This window comes from Candoia aspera, chromosome 6 (assembly GCF_035149785.1).
Source record: "Candoia aspera isolate rCanAsp1 chromosome 6, rCanAsp1.hap2, whole genome shotgun sequence".
Lineage (NCBI taxonomy): Eukaryota > Metazoa > Chordata > Lepidosauria > Squamata > Boidae > Candoia > Candoia aspera.
The window spans coordinates 80,239,442-80,258,948 of NC_086158.1; the positions used below are offsets into that span (position 1 = coordinate 80,239,442).

At 40.1% G+C, this 19,507-nt stretch overlaps 1 protein-coding gene across 1 annotated transcript; it reads right to left on the reverse strand.

Moving 5' to 3' along the window:
• Positions 1 to 2,166: 2,166 nt before the first annotated feature.
• On the reverse strand, positions 2,167 to 19,303 carry NPFFR1 (neuropeptide FF receptor 1). Its single transcript, XM_063306170.1, has 3 exons — positions 19,099 to 19,303; positions 6,685 to 6,784; positions 2,167 to 3,471 (listed from the first exon to the last, which is right to left on the reverse strand). Exons 1-3 carry the CDS (start codon positions 19,286 to 19,288, stop codon positions 2,580 to 2,582), a joined length of 1,182 nt encoding a protein of 393 aa, XP_063162240.1. The 5' UTR covers positions 19,289 to 19,303; the 3' UTR covers positions 2,167 to 2,579.
• Between the last annotated feature and the right edge of the window lie 204 nt (positions 19,304 to 19,507).

Below are 19,507 nucleotides of genomic sequence, written 5' to 3' on the forward strand. Positions count from 1 at the left end.
ATCCTTGCCCTTTGCCCCAATATAGTCATTCCTTGTCAACAGCAGCTTCCTCCTTGACCCTACAGCATTGCCTTCATCTTATCCCAGAAACATAACTAGACCAGCTTAAGTTGTCTTTAGCTATACTGGTAGGAAAAGAGGATTGTCCCCCTTATTACAACCCTGTAACAGGACAGCCTTAAGGTATGTAAAATCTGCTAAGTCTTGTCACCCATTACACTGAAGCAGCAGCAGCCGCCACAGGAAGAGGACCAAACAGGTAAAATGGAGGTGGGATTACAATGCAAACCCCACACGTTTTGTACAAAAAGGGGTGGGATTGCCTCACAAAAGCCACACCTACCATCCTGCTTGTTTTGACCTCTTCTACAGACACTGTAGAACGGTGTTTCTCAACCTTGGCAGCTTGAAGACGTGTGGACTCCAACTCCCAGAATTCCCCAGCCAGCTGGGGAATTCTGGGAGTTGGAGTCCACACGTCTTCAAGCTGCCAAGGTTGAGAAACTCTGCTGTAGGAGGAGGATTGGCAACCACTGGACTCAAAGGCAGTTAAGGTGGAATAGAGATGGCAATGGGCCCAAAAATTTCACGCTGGTGTTGTTTTCTGTTGGTTCCTGGATGGGTGGATAGCACTTCAGCTTAGTAGTGTGGATAAGCCCTTAGAGACTTATGGCTTTTAATTGATTCTTTTTATTATGATTCAATTCACAGCTTGTCTTTGCACCATAACAACAGGGAGGAGGAGGAGGAAGCAGTTTTTAAAATATGAGACATATTCTGCCTTTTCACTCCCTGAAAGTCAGGCACTTGTGATTACCGTTATAAGATACATAAGAAGTCATTCCTCGTTGATTGGATGGGATTAAAGCGGTCCAGAAACAAATACAGCAATCCGGAGATTGATCTGGATAACCATGATCTGTAAACCTTGATACATTTGCAAAGTTTGTGAACCAGATGTGTAGACTGGCTTTATTGTGGCAAATAGCCCCCACCCCACCCCACCCCACCCCACCCCCATATTAGTAGGTTGGCCAAAATTATTTAGCTAAACTGCCAGAGAAAGCTTTTATGCTAAACGTGGAGGCCTATCCAGATGGAAGACGAGCTGGGTGCCAGTGGCTCTTTTCCCCCCCAAAATGAACAAGCAAATCCCCAAAATATTTTGGGATTTTATCATGTTGAAATGGCAACCCTGATACAACAGAAACACTGGAATCAAACTGGGTTCTTCTGTTATTCCCACCTTAAGTCGACTTTTAGGCTAAGACGACTTCCAGAAAACCAGTTTTTTCCATCTCTCAGACCTTCTGAATCCACACTGAATTGCAAAAGAAATGGATCTGGGCTCTTTTGACTGTCTAATCTAGAGTAGAAGACTGAGGCAGGATTGGCCAAGCCAAAAATGAGAAATGCTGCACTGTGAATGGGGGAGAGGGGTATCCTGTCCTGATGTTGGTGGGGAATGCATACTGCACAGGCAGAAACTGAGCAGAAGAAAGACGAATTGTCAGTTTCCAGCAGTTTCACTGGATATCACTCCTGTGCTTAGAGCCCTCTCCTTTTATTCCTCCCTTGCTATAAATCTCTAAACCCCAGACTGTTTTGTGAATGTTCTGGGTATACTCAGAATCAAAGTGATCTGGCTATGAGCACTGCGTTCCTCTGGCATCTCCCCATTTAAAGAAGCTGCTGAGATATATTGGGATTGCTTACAGTGGGAAGCTCCCCTCCTTTGTTTACCAGGGCCTCATTTCATTCCCAAAGTAGGATTGCACTTTCATCTGGCAGTCACCTCTGTCTTGAACACATGTAAAACTCCATAAACCAGGCAGGACAATTGCATGATATGAAGGTATCCTTTGGAAGCACCCCTAAGGTTGTTGTCTTGGTGCCTTTGAGTCATCATGGACTCCTGGCAACTGCCTGGACCAGTCCCCGTTTTCTTGGCAAGGTTCCAGAAGTGGCTTGCCATTGCCTCCTTCCTAGGGCTGAGAGGGAGTGACTGGCCCAAGGTCACCCAGCTGGCTTTACGCCTAAGGTGGGGCTAGAACTCACAGCCTCCTGGTTTTTAGCCTGATGCCTTAACCACTAAAGCCCCTGGTATAGTCTCACAAATATTAGTGGGATTATTAGGGAGTTGATGCTGAGTAACAACTGAACGACTTGTGTCTCTTTAGAAGCATGATGCAGATATTTTATTATTTGCATTAAGTAGCAAGCCAGCAGAATCCAATGGATGAGGTATTTGCTTTATCACAGTATACTCACCAACAACCCCCCTCCCCCACTATACCTGGTCATCCTTTAAACGGGCTGGGAGGGGGAAAGATGCCATTGTACACTGAAACACATTAGAAGCATTCATCTGTCCCTCATTTATGTATCAGAAAGTTGGGATTCAAAGATGAGAACATCTTCCAGTTATCACATCCTTTTCCTTAGTATCGACAATGGTAAAGTATCTGGTCTTCATAAGCTTGCTTGAACTATGTTTCTGAAGCTATTATGAACCCATTCTGAAAACAATCTCACATCCAGTAAAGTCAACCCATCATCCAAATAAATTTAAAATAGGCTCAGATGTCCCAAGCAGGGATGCCAACGGTTTTGGGAGAGCAACTTTTACTGTCAAAATCCTCCACTGTTAGCCCATGATGAATTACCTGCCTATTCTTTGGGAGAAACAATCCTGCTTTCAGAAGACTACTTTCTCCAGAATCAGTGGGCTGCACCACATCAGTGCCTTGAACTTCAATAAATATCCGGTTGCGTGCTCTGAAAAGGGATATGCTGTGGTTGCGATCAGAATATATGTCTTGGCGTTCCCCTTCTGCCAAGCAGAACTGGATTTTGAAGGCAGCTTGGAATCCTCTCTGGAAGTTTTCGTTGAAGTAACCATAGATGATGGGGTTGGCACTACTGTTGAAGAAAGCCAGCCAGTGGGCAAATGGGAAAAAATAAACTGTGATGAGGTTGAGCTGATGGTCAGTTAGGTTCCCATACTCAATCAGCAACATTAAAGTCCAGAGGGGCAGCCAAGAGAGAGTGAAGAACAATGCCACAATGATCAGCATATTGATAACTTTTATCTTCCTCTTTGAGATCCTTCTTCCCTCACTGTCCTCTGACTGGGAGCCTCTTATTGGTGCGGAGGACTTGAACAGTTTGAAGGCAATCCGAGCATACATGATCACAATTGCAATGAGAGGGGCAAGATAAATGTGAGAGAAAAGGATAGTGGTGTAGATCTTGCGCATTTTCTGGTCTGGCCAGGCTTCCCAGCAGGAGTAAAAAGGGTAGGAATTGTTATAAGCATCCACCATGAAGTGGTTTTCATCTCGGGTGACAGTCAAGGTAACTGCTGAGGGGCACATTATGATTAAGGCTAAGACCCAAATGATGATTATGATGATCAGAGCTATCTGCAGAGTTAGTTTTTGTCTGAAAGGATACACAATGCAGCGGAACCTAGGAGGAAAAGAAAAAGCAGTGTGCTCAGATGTGGGAACTGCGGTGTGAAACAAGCCTTCTTTTGTGCTCTGCTGCAACATGGACCAGAAGAATATCTACTCAGTCCTCTGTTGGAAGTGACATCTTTTAAGATCCCTTGGGAGTTCTTCTCATGCATGATGTGTTAATTATAACACGCAACCAACAAACATTATTAAAAAGGAATATTTTTTTCAACTTGGCAACAAGCTCTCATCAGCAAAGAACAGATGCATGAAGGGGAAAAAAAAAGATTTAAAGACCAGGGCTCAGATTCTTGTTCAGCTATAAAGCAGTCAATCATTATTACTCAGCCCAACTTACCTCGCAGGAACTGTTGTGATTGTACAGGTAGCCCTTGGTTAACAACCACAATTGGGATCGGAATTTCAGTTGCTAAGCGAAGCAGTCATTAAGCGAATCCAACCTGCTTTTACAACTGTTTGTAGTGGTCATTAAGCGAATCACCATGGTCATTAAGTAAACTATGTACTCATTAAGCAAATCACACAGTTCTCCATTGATTTTGCTTGCCAGAAGCTGGCCGGGAAGGTCAAAAATGGTGATAATGTGACCATGTGATGCTGTGATGGTCATAAATGTGAACTGGTTGCTAAGTGCTGAAACTGTGATCATATGACTGCAGGGATGCTGTGACGGTTGTAAGCATGAAGACCATTTGTAAGTTGGTTTTTTCAGCCCTGTCATAAGTCTGAACCATCACTAAACAAATGGTTGTTAAGTGAGGACTAGCTGTAATAAAGGGCAACCCCCATAAATATATACCATGAGCTCTTTTGTGAAGGCTAGCATTCTGCTTCTTTTTCTGTCCATACAGTGAAACCTGGTTTTAACAGACTAATTGGGGAGAAAGGTATCTACTGTATTATTTATGAAAATCTGGTAAATTGGAGAATGCATCATTGTCATGATTTACATCCTTTGAATCCTTTATGTCACCATGTAATCATATTATTATGGAAACCAGATGAATTGCAGTAGAAATGTAGTCAGTGGCATGGGAAGTCCTTTCCATCATGGTCTGATAAATCAAGGTTTCACCATACATATAAATACGTACAGTTCCTTCATACTGTTTCCTTTCAGTAAGAAACAGGAAGCAAAAGTCATTAAAGATATGAGAGAGAAAGAGAGAGAGAAAGGAAGGAAGGGAGATATAATTTGCATTCTTCCATATGTCATGGTCATCACCAGGTAGGCTCCCTTTGGCTATTTGAGGCCTTCAGTAACACTTTTAATAAGATAGAGAAGGAGTAGACTAAGTTACCGGCTTTAATCATACTGTGCCTCATGTAGTAACTCCTGCTAATGCTAAGGAGAGTAGGACAACATTGACACGATTTGGCTAGTGTATCACAAGTGCAACTGAAGCCCAGTTTTAAAGCAAGCAAGGTCAATCTATTCTATGCCAGTTAGGGTCTCTCTAAGTCAGTGTTTCTCAACCTTTTTAACTTTAAGATGTGTGGGCTGGGGAATTCTGGGAGTTGAAGTCCACACATCTTAAAGTCGACAAGGTTGAGAAACACTGCTCTAAGTATATAGACTTGAGAGTACTATATATATCTTTGGCATCTGATATAGAGCATCTGATGAAGTGAGTTGCAGCTTACAAAAGCTTATGCCTTTTAATAAAATTTGTTAGTCAGAAAAGGTGCCACCAGGCTCCTTCTGATTTTAAGTAAAGCAACTCCTTCTGATTTTTCTGTTAAGCAACATCCCAGTAACTAGGAGGTACGTGCTATATACTAACAAACATTCATGGTAGTCTTATTTCATTATTCTTGTTATTAAATTGCTATCTCAGTTTTCTACCAAAGTCATAAATAAAGCCATAGGGTTAAAATCCAGAGTCCGCTTAAGCAGAAAGTATAGTAATAAAAAGAGATACATAAATAATACTTAAAATTGGCTAAATCATTTTTTAAAAGGTATTAACCCAACTTTTTGGAATTAATGCAGCCTAAGAAGTATGCCGAGATAATCCATGATCAGAACCTTAAAATAGAAAGTACTTGCTCTTGTCAAAGATTTAAAGACTTTTTTTTTTCATGCAGACTTTTGGGAAACTCCCCAAAACAAGGAACCATTTCAGGAAACTTGTCCACTTGTATTTTTTCTGTGTGTTGATTTTAATGATCTACTTTTACTCTTTATTTTATAGCATTTAGAAATGTTGTTTCTGTTTTTTTTGAAATATATATATGTTATTTTGGCTACAGATGAAAGAATGGGGAAAAAAATCCAGATTAAATACCAAAAGCCAGTTTGACACAATTGTCCAGGAACTAGGCATAAACTTCATTTGCCCTAAACCAGAAAGAACAGCAATATGAAACAAAAACAAGGAAGAAAAACACAATTATGGTTGAAGAAATATGGTATAGCCAAATGTATTTCAAATTGAAATAGTCCTTGAAGAGACACTGTGTCTATGAAGCAATCTCAGCTTTTGAATGAAAAGCAATTTCTGGAGGCCTGATTGGGAAAAAATTGTCTCAATGCCCCAGGGAACTAATACTTTGAGAAGACAATATTGGTTTAGTTGATCTAATCACAACATAAGACAGCCCCATAAAGTCATTCTGTTCTTAAAGAAATTTCTGAGGATAAAATACATAACCAATATTCCTTGACAGAATGGCTTCCATTAGTGGAACTAAGAAAAGACTGGATCGTCGTCTTCTTCACTTAATTCCTTCCATGCATTTTAATCAACATCAGGATTGGGAAAGGCCCAGCCCTACTATTAAGCAAAGTGAGGAAGTCAGTGCTTCACATAGCAGATTCTGGGTGGTGACAGTAATACTGCCATCTCCCAGAATGACAATAAGAGATGTATATTTGTATATGTAGGCTGTCCCAAGTCCCTTAAGCAACGCTGCTGCCTTTAGATGTACTGTAGTAAGGACATACTATCATCAATCTTGAAACAAATTACATTATCAGGCCTGTTGGATTTTGTACACAAAATGGATCTCAGACTATCCTGTTCTTGCCTTGGGCAGCAAAGTGTTTGTGCTTGGAGCAGGCTGTGGAAAACAGAAGCTTGAAGAGAAAGTTTAGCCAAGGGAACAAATTTCAGATCAAGGAATTTTAGGTTTTACTTTGTGACTCTGTAGCTTCATTTTCTGATTGAAGGAAAAGAACAGAAAATTAGAGAGGCAAGCTTACCTTTCCACTGCAATGGCCACCAGGGTGAACACAGAAGCTGAGACGGACATGCCTTGGACCAACCCGCTCATCTTACACATAAAAGTGTCAAATGGCCAGCCTGGAATGATAAGCAGAACATCCTAATAATATATTTACATCCTAGTCTCACTCCAGCTGTCAAGACTTTGCCTTGTTTAAGAGTTGCTGAATAACATGTTAATGAGATGTAAAAATCAAAGCTTTGTTACCTGATGGACTTTACACTGGATTAGAATGGTGCACATGGACACTCTGTACTTCCCTACACATGACTGTGTTTGAAGAGCCATTACCAGATTCTGCAGCTTGACTGGAGCTTAAATACAAAGATAGGATAACTCATGTCCTCATTTAGCACATGGTTGGCCCTCTTAGAGAATAACTCCCATATACTTAATGTATTTTTATGATTGAGGCTGTAGGCTTTGAATGCTTTATTTGTAATCAACCAGTGACCACAACTTCTCTAGTTCTGTCCTAAGGCTATTAGTTGTTAGCTACAAATCGTTTTAGGTAGTGTTGGAGAAGATTTCCGAGGATACTGTGGACAACCAAAAGAACAAACCAATGGATCATTGAACAAATCAACCCAGAGTTCTCACCCAAGACACAAATGACCAGATTCAAATTATCTTACTTCGGACACATTATGCAAAGACCCAGCTCTGTGGAAAAGGCTCTGTTGCTGGGAAAGGTAGAAGGAAAGAGAAGAAGAGGATGACCAAGAGCAAGGTGGGTCGTCTCAATTACAGCAGTGATGGGTGCACTGTTGGAAGACCTGAAAGACCAGGTCAGGGATAGATCGTCATGGAGAAAAACTATCTGTGGATGTAGGAGTTGAAAACAACTTGATGGCACATAATCAAAAAATTGTTTTAGGATTTTCTCACAATTTTAGTTTTTTTAATAGCTATTGTATTATATGCTGGTCTTCTATTGTGTTTGGACTTGGACTGTAAATACATTTTGATTGATTGATGGCTTCTCAATGCACCTTTAGAAATATTGAAATCTATTGCTTTAAGTGGACCTAAGCATGCCGAGGTCTACACTGGATTAACTGTAAAATGTCAGTTGTTCAACTGGTGGGGTCCAATGGATGAGACCCAAAATGTATAAGTTTGGGAGACAGTTTTATTTTATGACGATAGCAATGAATAAAAAGTAGTAAATATCATGATTCCTTCTAACGATGGGTTGAATTCTGAATTTAGTAGAATAGAATTGTGCACTCTAAATGATTCTCTGTAGAGGGTTGGAAACATCTCCAGAAAGCATCTCTGATTTATTTATTTGCAGTGTATATGTTTTGTATATCAGCTATAGATTCTTGGCAGTTAACACTGTAAAACCATACAAACCATATAAACCCACAAAGAATGTAAACAATGAGATGATTGATCAGTAAGTATAGATGGTGCTAACCTACTATCCTCCAAAAGTTTTATGGAAAGTATCCTTTTAACTTGAGGAATCCAAGGCTGGAGTTAAAATCTCTGGAAGAAACATTAACAATCTCAGATATGCAGATGATACCACTCTGATGGCTGAAAGTGAAGAGGAACTGAGGAGCCTTATGATGAAGGTGAAAGAAGAAAGTGCAAAAGCTGGCCTGCAGCTAAACCTCAAAAAAACCAAGATTATGGCAACCACCTTGATTGATAACTGGCAAATAGAGGGAGAAAATGTAGAGGCAGTGAAAGACTTTGTATTTCTAGGTGCGAAGATCACTGCAGATGCTGACTGCAGTCAGGAAATCAGAAGACGCTTAATCCTTGGGAGAAGAGCAATGACCAATCTCGATCAAATAGTTAAGAGCAGAGACATCACACTGACAACAAAGGTCCGCATAGTTAAAGCAATGGTGTTCCCAGTAGTAACATATGGCTGTGAGAGCTGGACCATAAGGAAGGCTGAGAGAAGGAAGATAGATGCTTTTGAACTGTGGTGTTGGAGGGAAATTCTGAGAGTGCCTTGGACTGCAAGAAGATCAAACCAATCCATACTCCATGGAGCTCAGCTCTGAGGCGGAAGATCACACTTTATCGAAATACAAATCTCTGGGTTTCAACTTACAAAGGAAGAGGAATAGAGCAATAGAAAAGAAGACCTTTTATGAGGATTTTGAATTGTGGGGCAGAAAATTTTAGGGCTCTGATTTGCTGTTAGAATCTTGGGCCCATATAGGAAAAACTGGATAAGTTTGTGTAAGGAGGGCTGTTTTATTGTTAAGAAATACTGTGCTTTTTAGAGTCAGCAGAGTTGCTGGAAATAGCCATTGTTTCTTGTTAGCAAGTGGAGAAATACTAATGGGATGAGATGCCTATCCCTCAATTACTCTGTGCAATTTCCTTATTACTTTGTCTTAGTCAATTGCAGAGAGCTGGATCTTTGCTGGCTAGTCAATTTCATCCTGCCTTTGTTAAGGTGAGCAATGCTTCTTTCTTTTCAGCAAGGAAAGGGGGAGGCTTTGTTGAGGGGCAGGAATAGTTCCTTTAGTCTGATAGGAATATGTGAGTGGGAACCGTAGAGGGCAGAAGAAATGGCCTTGAAGGATAGGAGGAAGAGCCGCTACCAAGGCAGTAGTTAGATAAGCAGGGCCAAGAATATAGCTTGAGAAAATGTCTCAGACAAGCCCCTCCCTAGTTCTCACAAAGATAAAGGGAGGGAGAGGCAAGCACATTCAGACTTGCAAGTTTCTGTTACCGTAACCTTACAATAAAAGTAGTACTGACCTACATGACGTTGGTTTCTTAGTCTGGTCTACCTTGTAGGGCTGACTGGAATGGAATCTGGTCCCTGTCATGTTTGCAAGGTCGGGGGAAATGTCCTGGAAATAAACTCTTATCTCATTTCAGCCATAACACTTTTTTTTCCCATTTTGTTCATAAAAGAAGTAAATATACCTTGTTTCTTTGTAGACAAATCAAAGTTGTTTGTCTATTCATTATATGGATACTGTTTTATAGGGTATAAAAGAGAAACTAATCAGAGGAAATACTTTGCAAATACACAGGAGTGGTGCTGGCAATTGAAACCAGAATCTCTCCAAAAATATATTCTGAATCTTCCCTTCTTATCAATTCCTTTTGTTCCCTGCCATCTCTCAATGAGATATGAAATATTTCACATCTACAGGTAGTCCTTGCTTAACGACCACATTTGGGACTGGAATTTCAGTTGCTAAGCATTGCAGTTGTTAAGTGAGGCATCACATGACTGGACCCGATTTTACGACCATTTTACTGCGATCGTTAAGCAAATCAATGGTTGATTTTGGCTTGTCGGAAGCCGGCTGAGAAGGTCGCAAATCACAATCATGTGACTGCAGGATGCTGCAACTGGTCATAAATGTGAGCCAAGCACCCAAATCGCAATCACGTGACCACGGAGGTGGTGTGACGGTCATAACCTCGAGGGTGGGTCATAAGTAACTTTTCTTAGCCCTGTTGTATCTCTGAACTGTAATTAAATAAATGGTTGTTAAGCGAGAACTACCTGTATTTCAACACATAATAATTTGAGCTCAATTCCTGGGGGAATGGACATACCCATATAGTTTTCTTGGCAGCCATATGCAGAGCAGAAATACATTCATCACTGTCTTCTGGGACCTTTTTTCAATTTCTCAGACTACCCTACAGCCAGATTTCCTGAACTGACCTGTCCAAACCAGGCCTGACCCTGCATAGCATCATTCAAGATCAGCCAAGATCAGCTAGATGGGACCACCTGCTATGACAATGCATAAATAAAAGAAATCCAAATGTTTAATATCATGAGAGAAAATGAAGGTATTTGGTGGAGAGAGGGGAAAAATAACATTGTAATTGGTACTTAGTGTATACCGTATGACTTATACCATACGGAATGGATTCTCAGATTTCGCTCGAAAGAGCTAATAAACATTCAGAAGCATAAATATGCTTTTAAGAAGATGTCCAGCTCTTTACACATGAACAGGGTGTGTTTTCACTCACTCAGAATTTGCCTGCCCTGCATAAGCACTGATGAGAAATCTGATCTAGCTTAAAGTGCCAGTTGGCTGCATAAGTGCAACTCCATGGTTACTCAGTACAAGAAGTAAGATTAATGGCTATTGGGGAAAAACTAATAGCCATTCTCAAAATGCTTTCTATCTTTCTATATTGATCTGTGCACCTCAGAACTCCTTTGTAGCTATATTGTAAGGAACATAAGTGTATCTTCAGTTCTGCTCATTACTCTCAGAGAAATATGGAATTGTAATGTAACATAATTTTTTAACCATCTATCTATCTGATGGACAGAGGGAAGTTCAATATACTGGCGTAGGCTTTCACAGCCAGTATCTGCTGGGCAGTGTTGGGCTTCAGGGCTAGTGACCATGGTCTAGATAGCAGATTTCCTGATGTCTCGCCAACTGTGGCTGGCATCTTCAGAGGCAAGGTGTTCTGCTATGCAGACCACAGGCAACTGAGCAGGGACTGATTGGGCTCCTGTCTTTATAGCCAGGGCACCTGAAGATGGCAGCCACAGCTGCTGGCGAAACATCAGGAAATGTGTGGTCTAGACCACAGCCACTAAACCTTGAAGCCCAACAGTGCCAAGGAGATGTTCACTTCACCATGTTATCTGGCTTGGTCTTTGCTATTTTCCAGATTATGGGTACCAACAGCCCTGTCCTATATTATAAACCCAAGCACCACAAAATGTTTTCACTTTTCGGCAAAAGTCATAGCAAAATTCATAGGCTGCCTTGCCCAAGGAAAGGTCCAAGAGTTACCTGTAGCAAGATTATTCCACATATCAGTTTAAAGCTGTCAATAAACTGAGCCTTGAAGAATTTCTGACGTGGAGATAAAATGACTTGCTCCACTGGAATGAGGATAGATGTTGATGAAGGAGAAGGTATTTGATGTTTCTGGCAAAACATCTAATCCATTTCCATAACTTATGTGCAATGCTTACATTTTAATCTTTCCTTATCAAGTTTCCACATTCATACTAGGTCAAAGGGATTAAAAGCAAATTAATTGTCTGTCATCCATTATCTTTTCTTGTGTCTCCCTTAAACCAGAATCTAATAAATAGTGTCCACAGTGAAGTTTATAAAATATTTCCTGGAACTGAAAGACCCACTTAGGTTGGATTTTAGCACAGGGATGCAAAACTTGTTCTGCCCTTGGCCTCTGAGTGGCAGGGATAAAGCCAGGACAAAAAATAAATTTGATCTCATGTATATTTAAACTTAATTAAATATGGTAAACGTAATTATTTTCCCATCATGCATTTATTAGCTTGTCACCTTCACCTTAAAAATTGCAAGTTATGATAAGCTTACCCCAGGGTGGTTTTACTTTCATTTAATCTCCATTTTTAAGTTACATTAACGAATTCCTAATAAATGACTCAGTTTATACAAATATTTTTGGGACCAACGTATTAAATACAGGTGGTCCTCGTTTAACAACCACTCATTCAGCAACCTTTCAAACTTACAGTGGTGATGAACAAATGATAGTTACGACCGGACTTCATACTTACAGCCATTGCAGTGTCCTGCAGTCATGTGATTGCAATTTTTGACCTTCCCTGTCAGCTTCTGACAAGCAAAGTCAATGGAGAAGTCAGCAGGAAGTTGCAAGTCAGTTAATGAGGTCCTTGCTTAATGACTCATGCAGTTCTTGCTTAATGATGGCAACTGGGACTGCTGGAACTGCTGTCACTAAGTGGCTGGTCATGTGGTTTTTTGACTTACCACCATGTCGTTTAACAATTGAGTTTCTGGTCCCAATTAGCATTGTTAAGTGAGGACTACCTGTATGAGCATGGCTCTGATGGAATTGGATTTCTTTTTCTTTCTCAGAATGGGGAAAGAAATGCTAGTAGAAACATTTAGGATTGCATCTCAATAGTAATTTAATTTTTCCAGAGTTAAACACCCCTACTGCCCAGCTATATGTAATTAGGAAATCTGTGTGAGCATAAAGTTTCATGGGACACTGTGTAACAAAACCATGTTCATCCATGACTTGTAAGTGGATGTGTCCTGATTACCAGGAAACACACTGAGACAATGACTTGGTCTCTAATATTTATTAGTAGTACTTAACAAGAATCCTAACAAACTGAGGAAGCGTGGGAAAAACCCAGCCATATAACCCCCAAGGGTTAAGGCGGTCCCGATCTGTGTCTCTTTGAATGGCTGAACAGTTCCTCAGTGCTACGCATGCGCTTGACAGTCTGGGTGGGAGCCCCCTGCTCGCCATCCTTACTCATGACAGGATGAATGAGAAGACCTTGATGGGGCAAAGCTGGAAAAATATTTGAGGAGTCAAGATTCAGGCCCGGGCATAGGACAGAGATTGCATTGGTTAGCCTGATCCGCCTCAAGGATTATGGGAGGGCATCTTTCCTAGTCCTCTTGGACCTCTTGTTGATGTTTGATACCATCAACCATGGTAGGCCACATGTGAGAGTTGAGAGGCAGGGGGGGGACTCTGTTTCACAATGGTTCTACCCCTTGCTGGGTAACCGGTTCCAATTGTAATGGTCTGTGAGAATGTCCCTGAGAGACAGGTGAAAGAGGAGCTGCAGACTAGGCAATGGTCAGATAAGACACTGTGGACAGTGAAGTCCACAGAAGCAATGGGGGCATGGCAAACATCTCAGAAGGGACCCTCCCTGCTTTCTTGGACTGAAAAGGCGAGGGGGGAAAGATGTAATTTCAGACTTGCAAGATTCTGTTACGGTAACCTTACAATAAAGGGAGTGTTAGTACTCATGGTGCTTAATGTCTGGACTACCTTGAAGGGCTGACTTCATTCTGAAGAATTCTTTTACATGTTTATTGCACACAGTCTAATGAAGAGCTACAGAGTTCATAAGAAGATGAAAAGCACATTTCTAAACACATGACACATGCTAAGATTAATTGGGTATAAATGCAGATTTCAAAATACTAGAGAAGGTTTAAAATACTTAAAATTGAAATAATTAATATGGATACTTAACAACTCCTAAAATGATAACATAGTTATTACAATAAAGATATCAAGAAATTTCAAGTAATTAACCAAGATGAATTAGTTAAAAATATATCATCGCCCAAACATATGGCAACTCCCTCTTTAAATCCGCTTTTTCAAAATGATCATTCATTGCACCCCATAGCACTTTCATTATCATTGAGGGCTGATGTCTCTTAACAGGTTCTGAATTTTTATCAAGCTGAATAACATTCTTCCATGTTAGCAACATTATACTGAATATGTATTATATCCATGGATTTTTCCATTAAGGCTCTTTCTAAAAATTTGGACTACAAAAGGCCTAAGGTTGGAACACTAATGTCTGACAAGAGGCATTTGGGGAAAGATAGTGTTAATTTTTTATGCTGCTTTAGTCGGATTTCAATTTTGCATTCCATTCTTTAGTATATACACACACGTGCCTTCCAAGCACAAAGTACCATAAGAAATAATTAACCTCATCTCACTGCCTTTACCATCCTATGGAAAGTCCTTAGTTCCAGCATAACAACCAAGTCAGATACAACAAATTATCCCCGTACAAATATAGCTTAGGCCCATTAGGAAATGCACGCTCCACAGTCTTCATCCAATCCTTTCTTGTACCTATTTTATTCCTCCTCTTTGTACCAATTTATATCTGTTCTCTTCTTAAATAAAATTACAACTTGGTCTTGACTATATAAACATGAGTCGTCTTCTTTTTTGATTCTTAAATTAATCTTTCAATATTATGGAGACAGTATGTTTCAGTTGAAAAGTTGAAAAGTGTATCAGGAAGTCCCTCTCAACCTTCTGAGGTTTTAATGTAGAATAATTTTCTATATATGTGTGGCCTTTTCTTTCTGAATACATTTATAGGGTTTTTCCCCCATCAAATTGTTTTTTTCCTAGTTAAAGGGTAATTTTTGAAAAAAAAAAAGGGTAATCATTTTGCAATGGGGTGTGATTAATGAGTCATCACTTAAACTGGCCTTTAATTTAATAGAATAATAAATGGTAATTGAGTGGATCCAATTTAGAAGTATTTTGTGTTTATGACAAATACTAAAGTAATAATTATCTTTAAGTTGATTCTGTAATTGGGGGCTGATGTGACATTTATTTTTCATTCTGCAACATCCTCCAATTTTAATATTTCTGTTATCATTGAAGGGTACTTGTTGTTTGGCTTAGGCAGCATCAAAGCAACATCATTCTTGGGCCTTGGGACTATTTTTCTGCCAATATTTGAATAGTTCTGTAGTTTCAATGAGATAGTTTGGTCTAGTGGTTAAGGTAAAAGGCTAGAAACCAGGAGATTTTGAGTTCTAGTCCCACCTTAGGCATGAAAGCCAGCTGGGTGACCTTGGGCCAGTCGCTCTCTCTCAGCCCAACTCACCTCACAGGGTTGTTGTTGTCAGGAAAATAGGAGGAGGAAGGAGTATTTGGTATGTTCACTGTTATTCATAAAAATAATAAAGGTGGGATAGAAAATAAAATAAAATAAATATTATAGCCATATATATATTCCTAGGAGGGACGCGGTGGCACTGCGGGTTAAACCGCTGAGCTGCTGAGCTTGCCGATTAGAAGGTCGGCGGTTCAAATCCGCGTGACGGGGTGAGCTCCCGTTGCTAGTCCCAGCTCCTGCCAACCTAGCAGTTCGAAAACATGCCAATGTGAGTAGATTAATAGGTACCACTTCAGCAGGCAGGTAAAGGCATTCCATTTAGTCATGCCAGCCACATGACCATGGAAGTGTCTACAGACAAACGCCGGCTCTTCGGCTTTGAAACGGAGATGAGCACCACCCCCAAGAGTCGGACACGACTGGACTTAATGTCAAGGGAAACCTTTACCTTTACCTATATATATTCCTCCTTTTGTCTTTTCCTAATTCATTTTTTCAAAAAAAAAAAAAAGAAGAAGAAATATTCTTGAAATCCAAAAGTTTATTGGTGATTTATTGAGCTGGCCTAATAGTTATTGTCTGAAATAAGTGCTGGATTTGCTTCTCTCATGACCAGAATGATTGTCTTTCCATTAACGCAGTTATATTTAGTCTTGGACAAGTTATACTTTCCTCTAAGTTTCTCTGTCTGTCCATCAGTCTGTCTACCAATTCATCCACTGTGAAGATAGCGCAATTTCTAAAGCTGGCAATGAGCAAGAGATTGGAAGAGAAGGGACCAATTACTCAGCATTCAGGAAGTGATTATAATTTGCTATATTGTGCTTTTGTAGAGTAAGGGAAGTTTTCTGCCAATCATGCTAGCTGGTGCTTGTTCTTCCAAAATGTCTTGTTATACAGAGTGATGCTTTAGGAATGCATCTTTTTAAGCAGCTAGCGGCAGCAGAAGAAATCTGATTTTCTGCTCACTGAAGTTAGACAGATATAATAGATAGCCTCTCGAGCACCACTACGAATTTTGAAAGACTGTTTCTACAGATGCAACAGATAGCCATTATTCACAATCAACTGAATTTTGGGCTTTTTCTCCCTTCTGATAAGTGCGCTTATGTTTGCAGCATGCCAATTCCCAGCATGATCCCATCTACTTAAAGCGACACCAAAAGAGAGTGGAACAGGAAGCACAACTGATCTGGGCTTCCAATTTCCTCTACTCCTCTCTTTTACCCCAAACTTATCTTACATGTTGGCCCTGTTCCCACATGTTTAACTGGATTAATGGGGAAGTTAATGTGTGGGCCTACCATACCAGCGTTAAAGTAACTCCACCCAATCAGTTGTGTGGTGGGAACCCTAAACCCAATCAACTGACTTTTTTTGCATAACTCCTCTTACAGGAAAAAAAATGCTGAAGAGCTAATGGGAAAACAGGCGTTTCCTTTATAGCAACCACTGCTAAGGCATGGCAGCCTCCCCCAGATGGGATGAGTTGCCAAACCATAGTTACTGCTGTTTTCCCTCTAGGAAGACGTGTCAGTATTCTCTTAGTACATGAATATTGGGCACTTTCTGTAAATGTAGGTGAGGATTCAGTCTTCACGCTGATTTTTTTTACCCTCTTAGTGACACTGTGTGCTTGCTGCCAGAAACATCCACCAATAAGGAGATTTGATTGAGTTAGTAATGAATTGGATTAGGCATATTTGGGAATAGAATCTTTGACTATACAGAAAGCCTCAGCATCTCCCCATTAGGAATCAACACACATTTTTGATATCACTAACACAGAGAAATAGAAAATTGCTCCTTCTCTATAAGGCGTTTGACTAGCATTTGTCATTCAATTATTCTGGATCATTTAGATAGTCTCCAGCACTATGAAGATTTTCCTTGTACATAAATGATATTGATTTTAGTTTAATTTGATTTGTGGAACATCAGATCTTCCCATGATTAGAGAGGATTGGGTCTGGGCTACTTTACAATAAATGTATGTATGGGTACACACACACACACACATTGAGTTCAATGAAGATTTTCCTCAAAAGTACATATAGGACTTCAGCCTTAATAAGAGTCAGGTCCCTCTGAGAAAAAATGAGATAAGTTAGTTATTGCTTAAGACCCGCTGATTTTAACATAACTAAACATTCTAACCATGTATTAAGATACTGGGTGATTGCATCTCATAAAGACTCCCTTTAAGAGGATGCAATGGATAGTACGGCTCATCATTTCATCCTTCTAGGGTCAAATTGGTGAAAGGAAGAATATTGTGGTATGTTTCACTTTTTTTCCTGCTTCCTTCTATTACATAGAAATATTTGCAGAGGCTCTGCCTGTGGTTCGCTTCGTGTTAGAACTGGAGCACCCTTCCCTAACCTAGTACCCTCCAGAAATGTTGGACTTCAAAGCCCATTGTCCGCAGCCAGACCCCATAATCCCACAGCCAGTCTTGAGAAGTCTCTGACAAAACAAAGGAAGGAGGAGCTTGCAAAGCTCAGTGAGTTGATAAATATCTGGGATAGTTAGCATGTAAAAGAGAAAGGATGTAGAAAAAGACTGAATTGTTTTGAAAACAAGTGGATCATCATCAAAAACATGAACCAATCAAGTGTGGGAACTCAGACGTACCACAGTCAGAGGTTTTCAGCTGACACCCTTGATTTCTGTATTACCCAACTTCTGCTGATTTAGAAATTGTTGTAGCTCCACCTGATGATCTATAGTCTGCAGCAGAAAGCAGGCCAAATCCATGTTCAAGACCCCTGATGCTTTACTCTGTGGTTGTGCTGATTGACCTGTAAAAAGATCTATAGATAGATCCCCCCCCCACTTTTCTTAGGTATTTAACTAGAGGACTTTAGGATTCACTTTCCACTCTCCGAAAATCAGAGACACATACAGTAGATTTTATTAATGTATTTATTACTGTATTTATAGCCCAACTTTCCTCTGAGAGCTCATGAGGGCTTACAAGGGAGCCTTCCCTAATATTGATCCTACAACAGCCCTGCCAAGTAAATTGATCTGAGAGAGAAAATGACAAACCCAAAGTCATCCAGTGAGCAATGTGGTCAAATGGGGATTTGAACCTCCTGTAGATCTCCCCACAGAATATTTGCTTTTGAAAGTCTGGCATTCATTCTGTAAGAGATCACTGGAGCTAGGAAACAAAATTCAAAAATAATTTTGCAGACAAATCCAATCATTAAAGATAACACTGGGCAGAACTAATGGTTTCTAAGCATTTGATTATATTTTTCTCATGTGCAAGCTTCTCCATCTAACGACTTTGTTAAATAAGTGACATTTTCCTGCTCTGTGTCGTCCATTTTTATGGCTAATTGCATAACTGCAGGGAAGCAAAGTATATAAAGTTTCATGATTAAGTAGATGATGACATTTAGTAATATCTCAGAAAGTAGACAAAATTACAAGTCACCACTCAGTGTCCAAGCCACACATTCCATCATCTTTCATTTGACTGCACAAATCTGTTGGAGATATGGTCCACCCCAGGAACAAAGATGATAATGCCCTTCTCAGGGAGGGTCTTCATACAAATGAATCACAGAGTTTTACCTTTTTTTCAGGAACAAATTCAGGCATAAATAGTATTAAGTAATCTTCCCATGCTGTCTCCCAACAATAAACCTGTGTATAAAACCTACAACTAGTATTTGTCACTGGCACACAAGCTGACTTAAGCCACAAATAAATGGCTGCGCTCCCAAATAAATGCTGTTGGAGCCAATAATTGTTTTCTGGAAAATTTGCATCACTTCATTTCACATTTTAAAATAGTAAGACATTCATAGTAGAGCAAGAAAAGTCCTCCAAAATCATGAAAGCTATTTACAAAAGTCCAACCTTCTGTAAATAGTTAGCAACCCTAAATTTGCTGGGGAATATATTAGCATTTCCTTTCCCTTCCTCCTTTTTCAAGGATACTGTGTTCTCTGAATACTCTTGGTTTTCATTTACCTGTAATCAGGTTGTCCACCAGTGTGGTTGGCATGCAAAAGATCCCCACCAAGACATCACTGATCGCTAGGTTGAGGATAAAGAAGTTGGTGACAGTTCGCATTTGCCGGTTCTTTAGCACAATGAAGCACACGAGCATGTTGCCAATCATGCACATGAAAAAGATAAAGGCATAGGCAACAATGAGCATAGAAGCTACTGGAGAGGAATGTTGATAGTAGGGGGAGAAGGTAGAGTTCCCCTTGTAGGTCTTGCCATGGCTTGTGTTCGTAGAGAATGGTGGGCTACTCTTGGTAGGGCATATAATGACACCTGTGATGGAGAAGGAAGAGAATCTCAGATTCAAAACCAAAAGACCATGATTCTTGTAATATGATAGTTAAGGTGTGAAAGTCGGAGCACAGAGAGC

Bases quoted from the DNA above. Each gene is read 5' to 3' on its own strand.
- NPFFR1 (XM_063306170.1), bottom strand. From the start codon at position 19,288: ATGCTCATTGTTGCCTATGCCTTTATCTTTTTCATGTGCATGATTGGC. The intron at 6,785-19,098 runs GTAAATGAAAAC...TTATCATTCCAG, and splicing joins GGTGGACAACCTGATTACAG to GCTGGCCATTTGACACTTTT. The intron at 3,472-6,684 runs GTAAGCTTGCCT...TTTTCCTCCTAG, and splicing joins GTGGCCATTGCAGTGGAAAG to GTTCCGCTGCATTGTGTATC.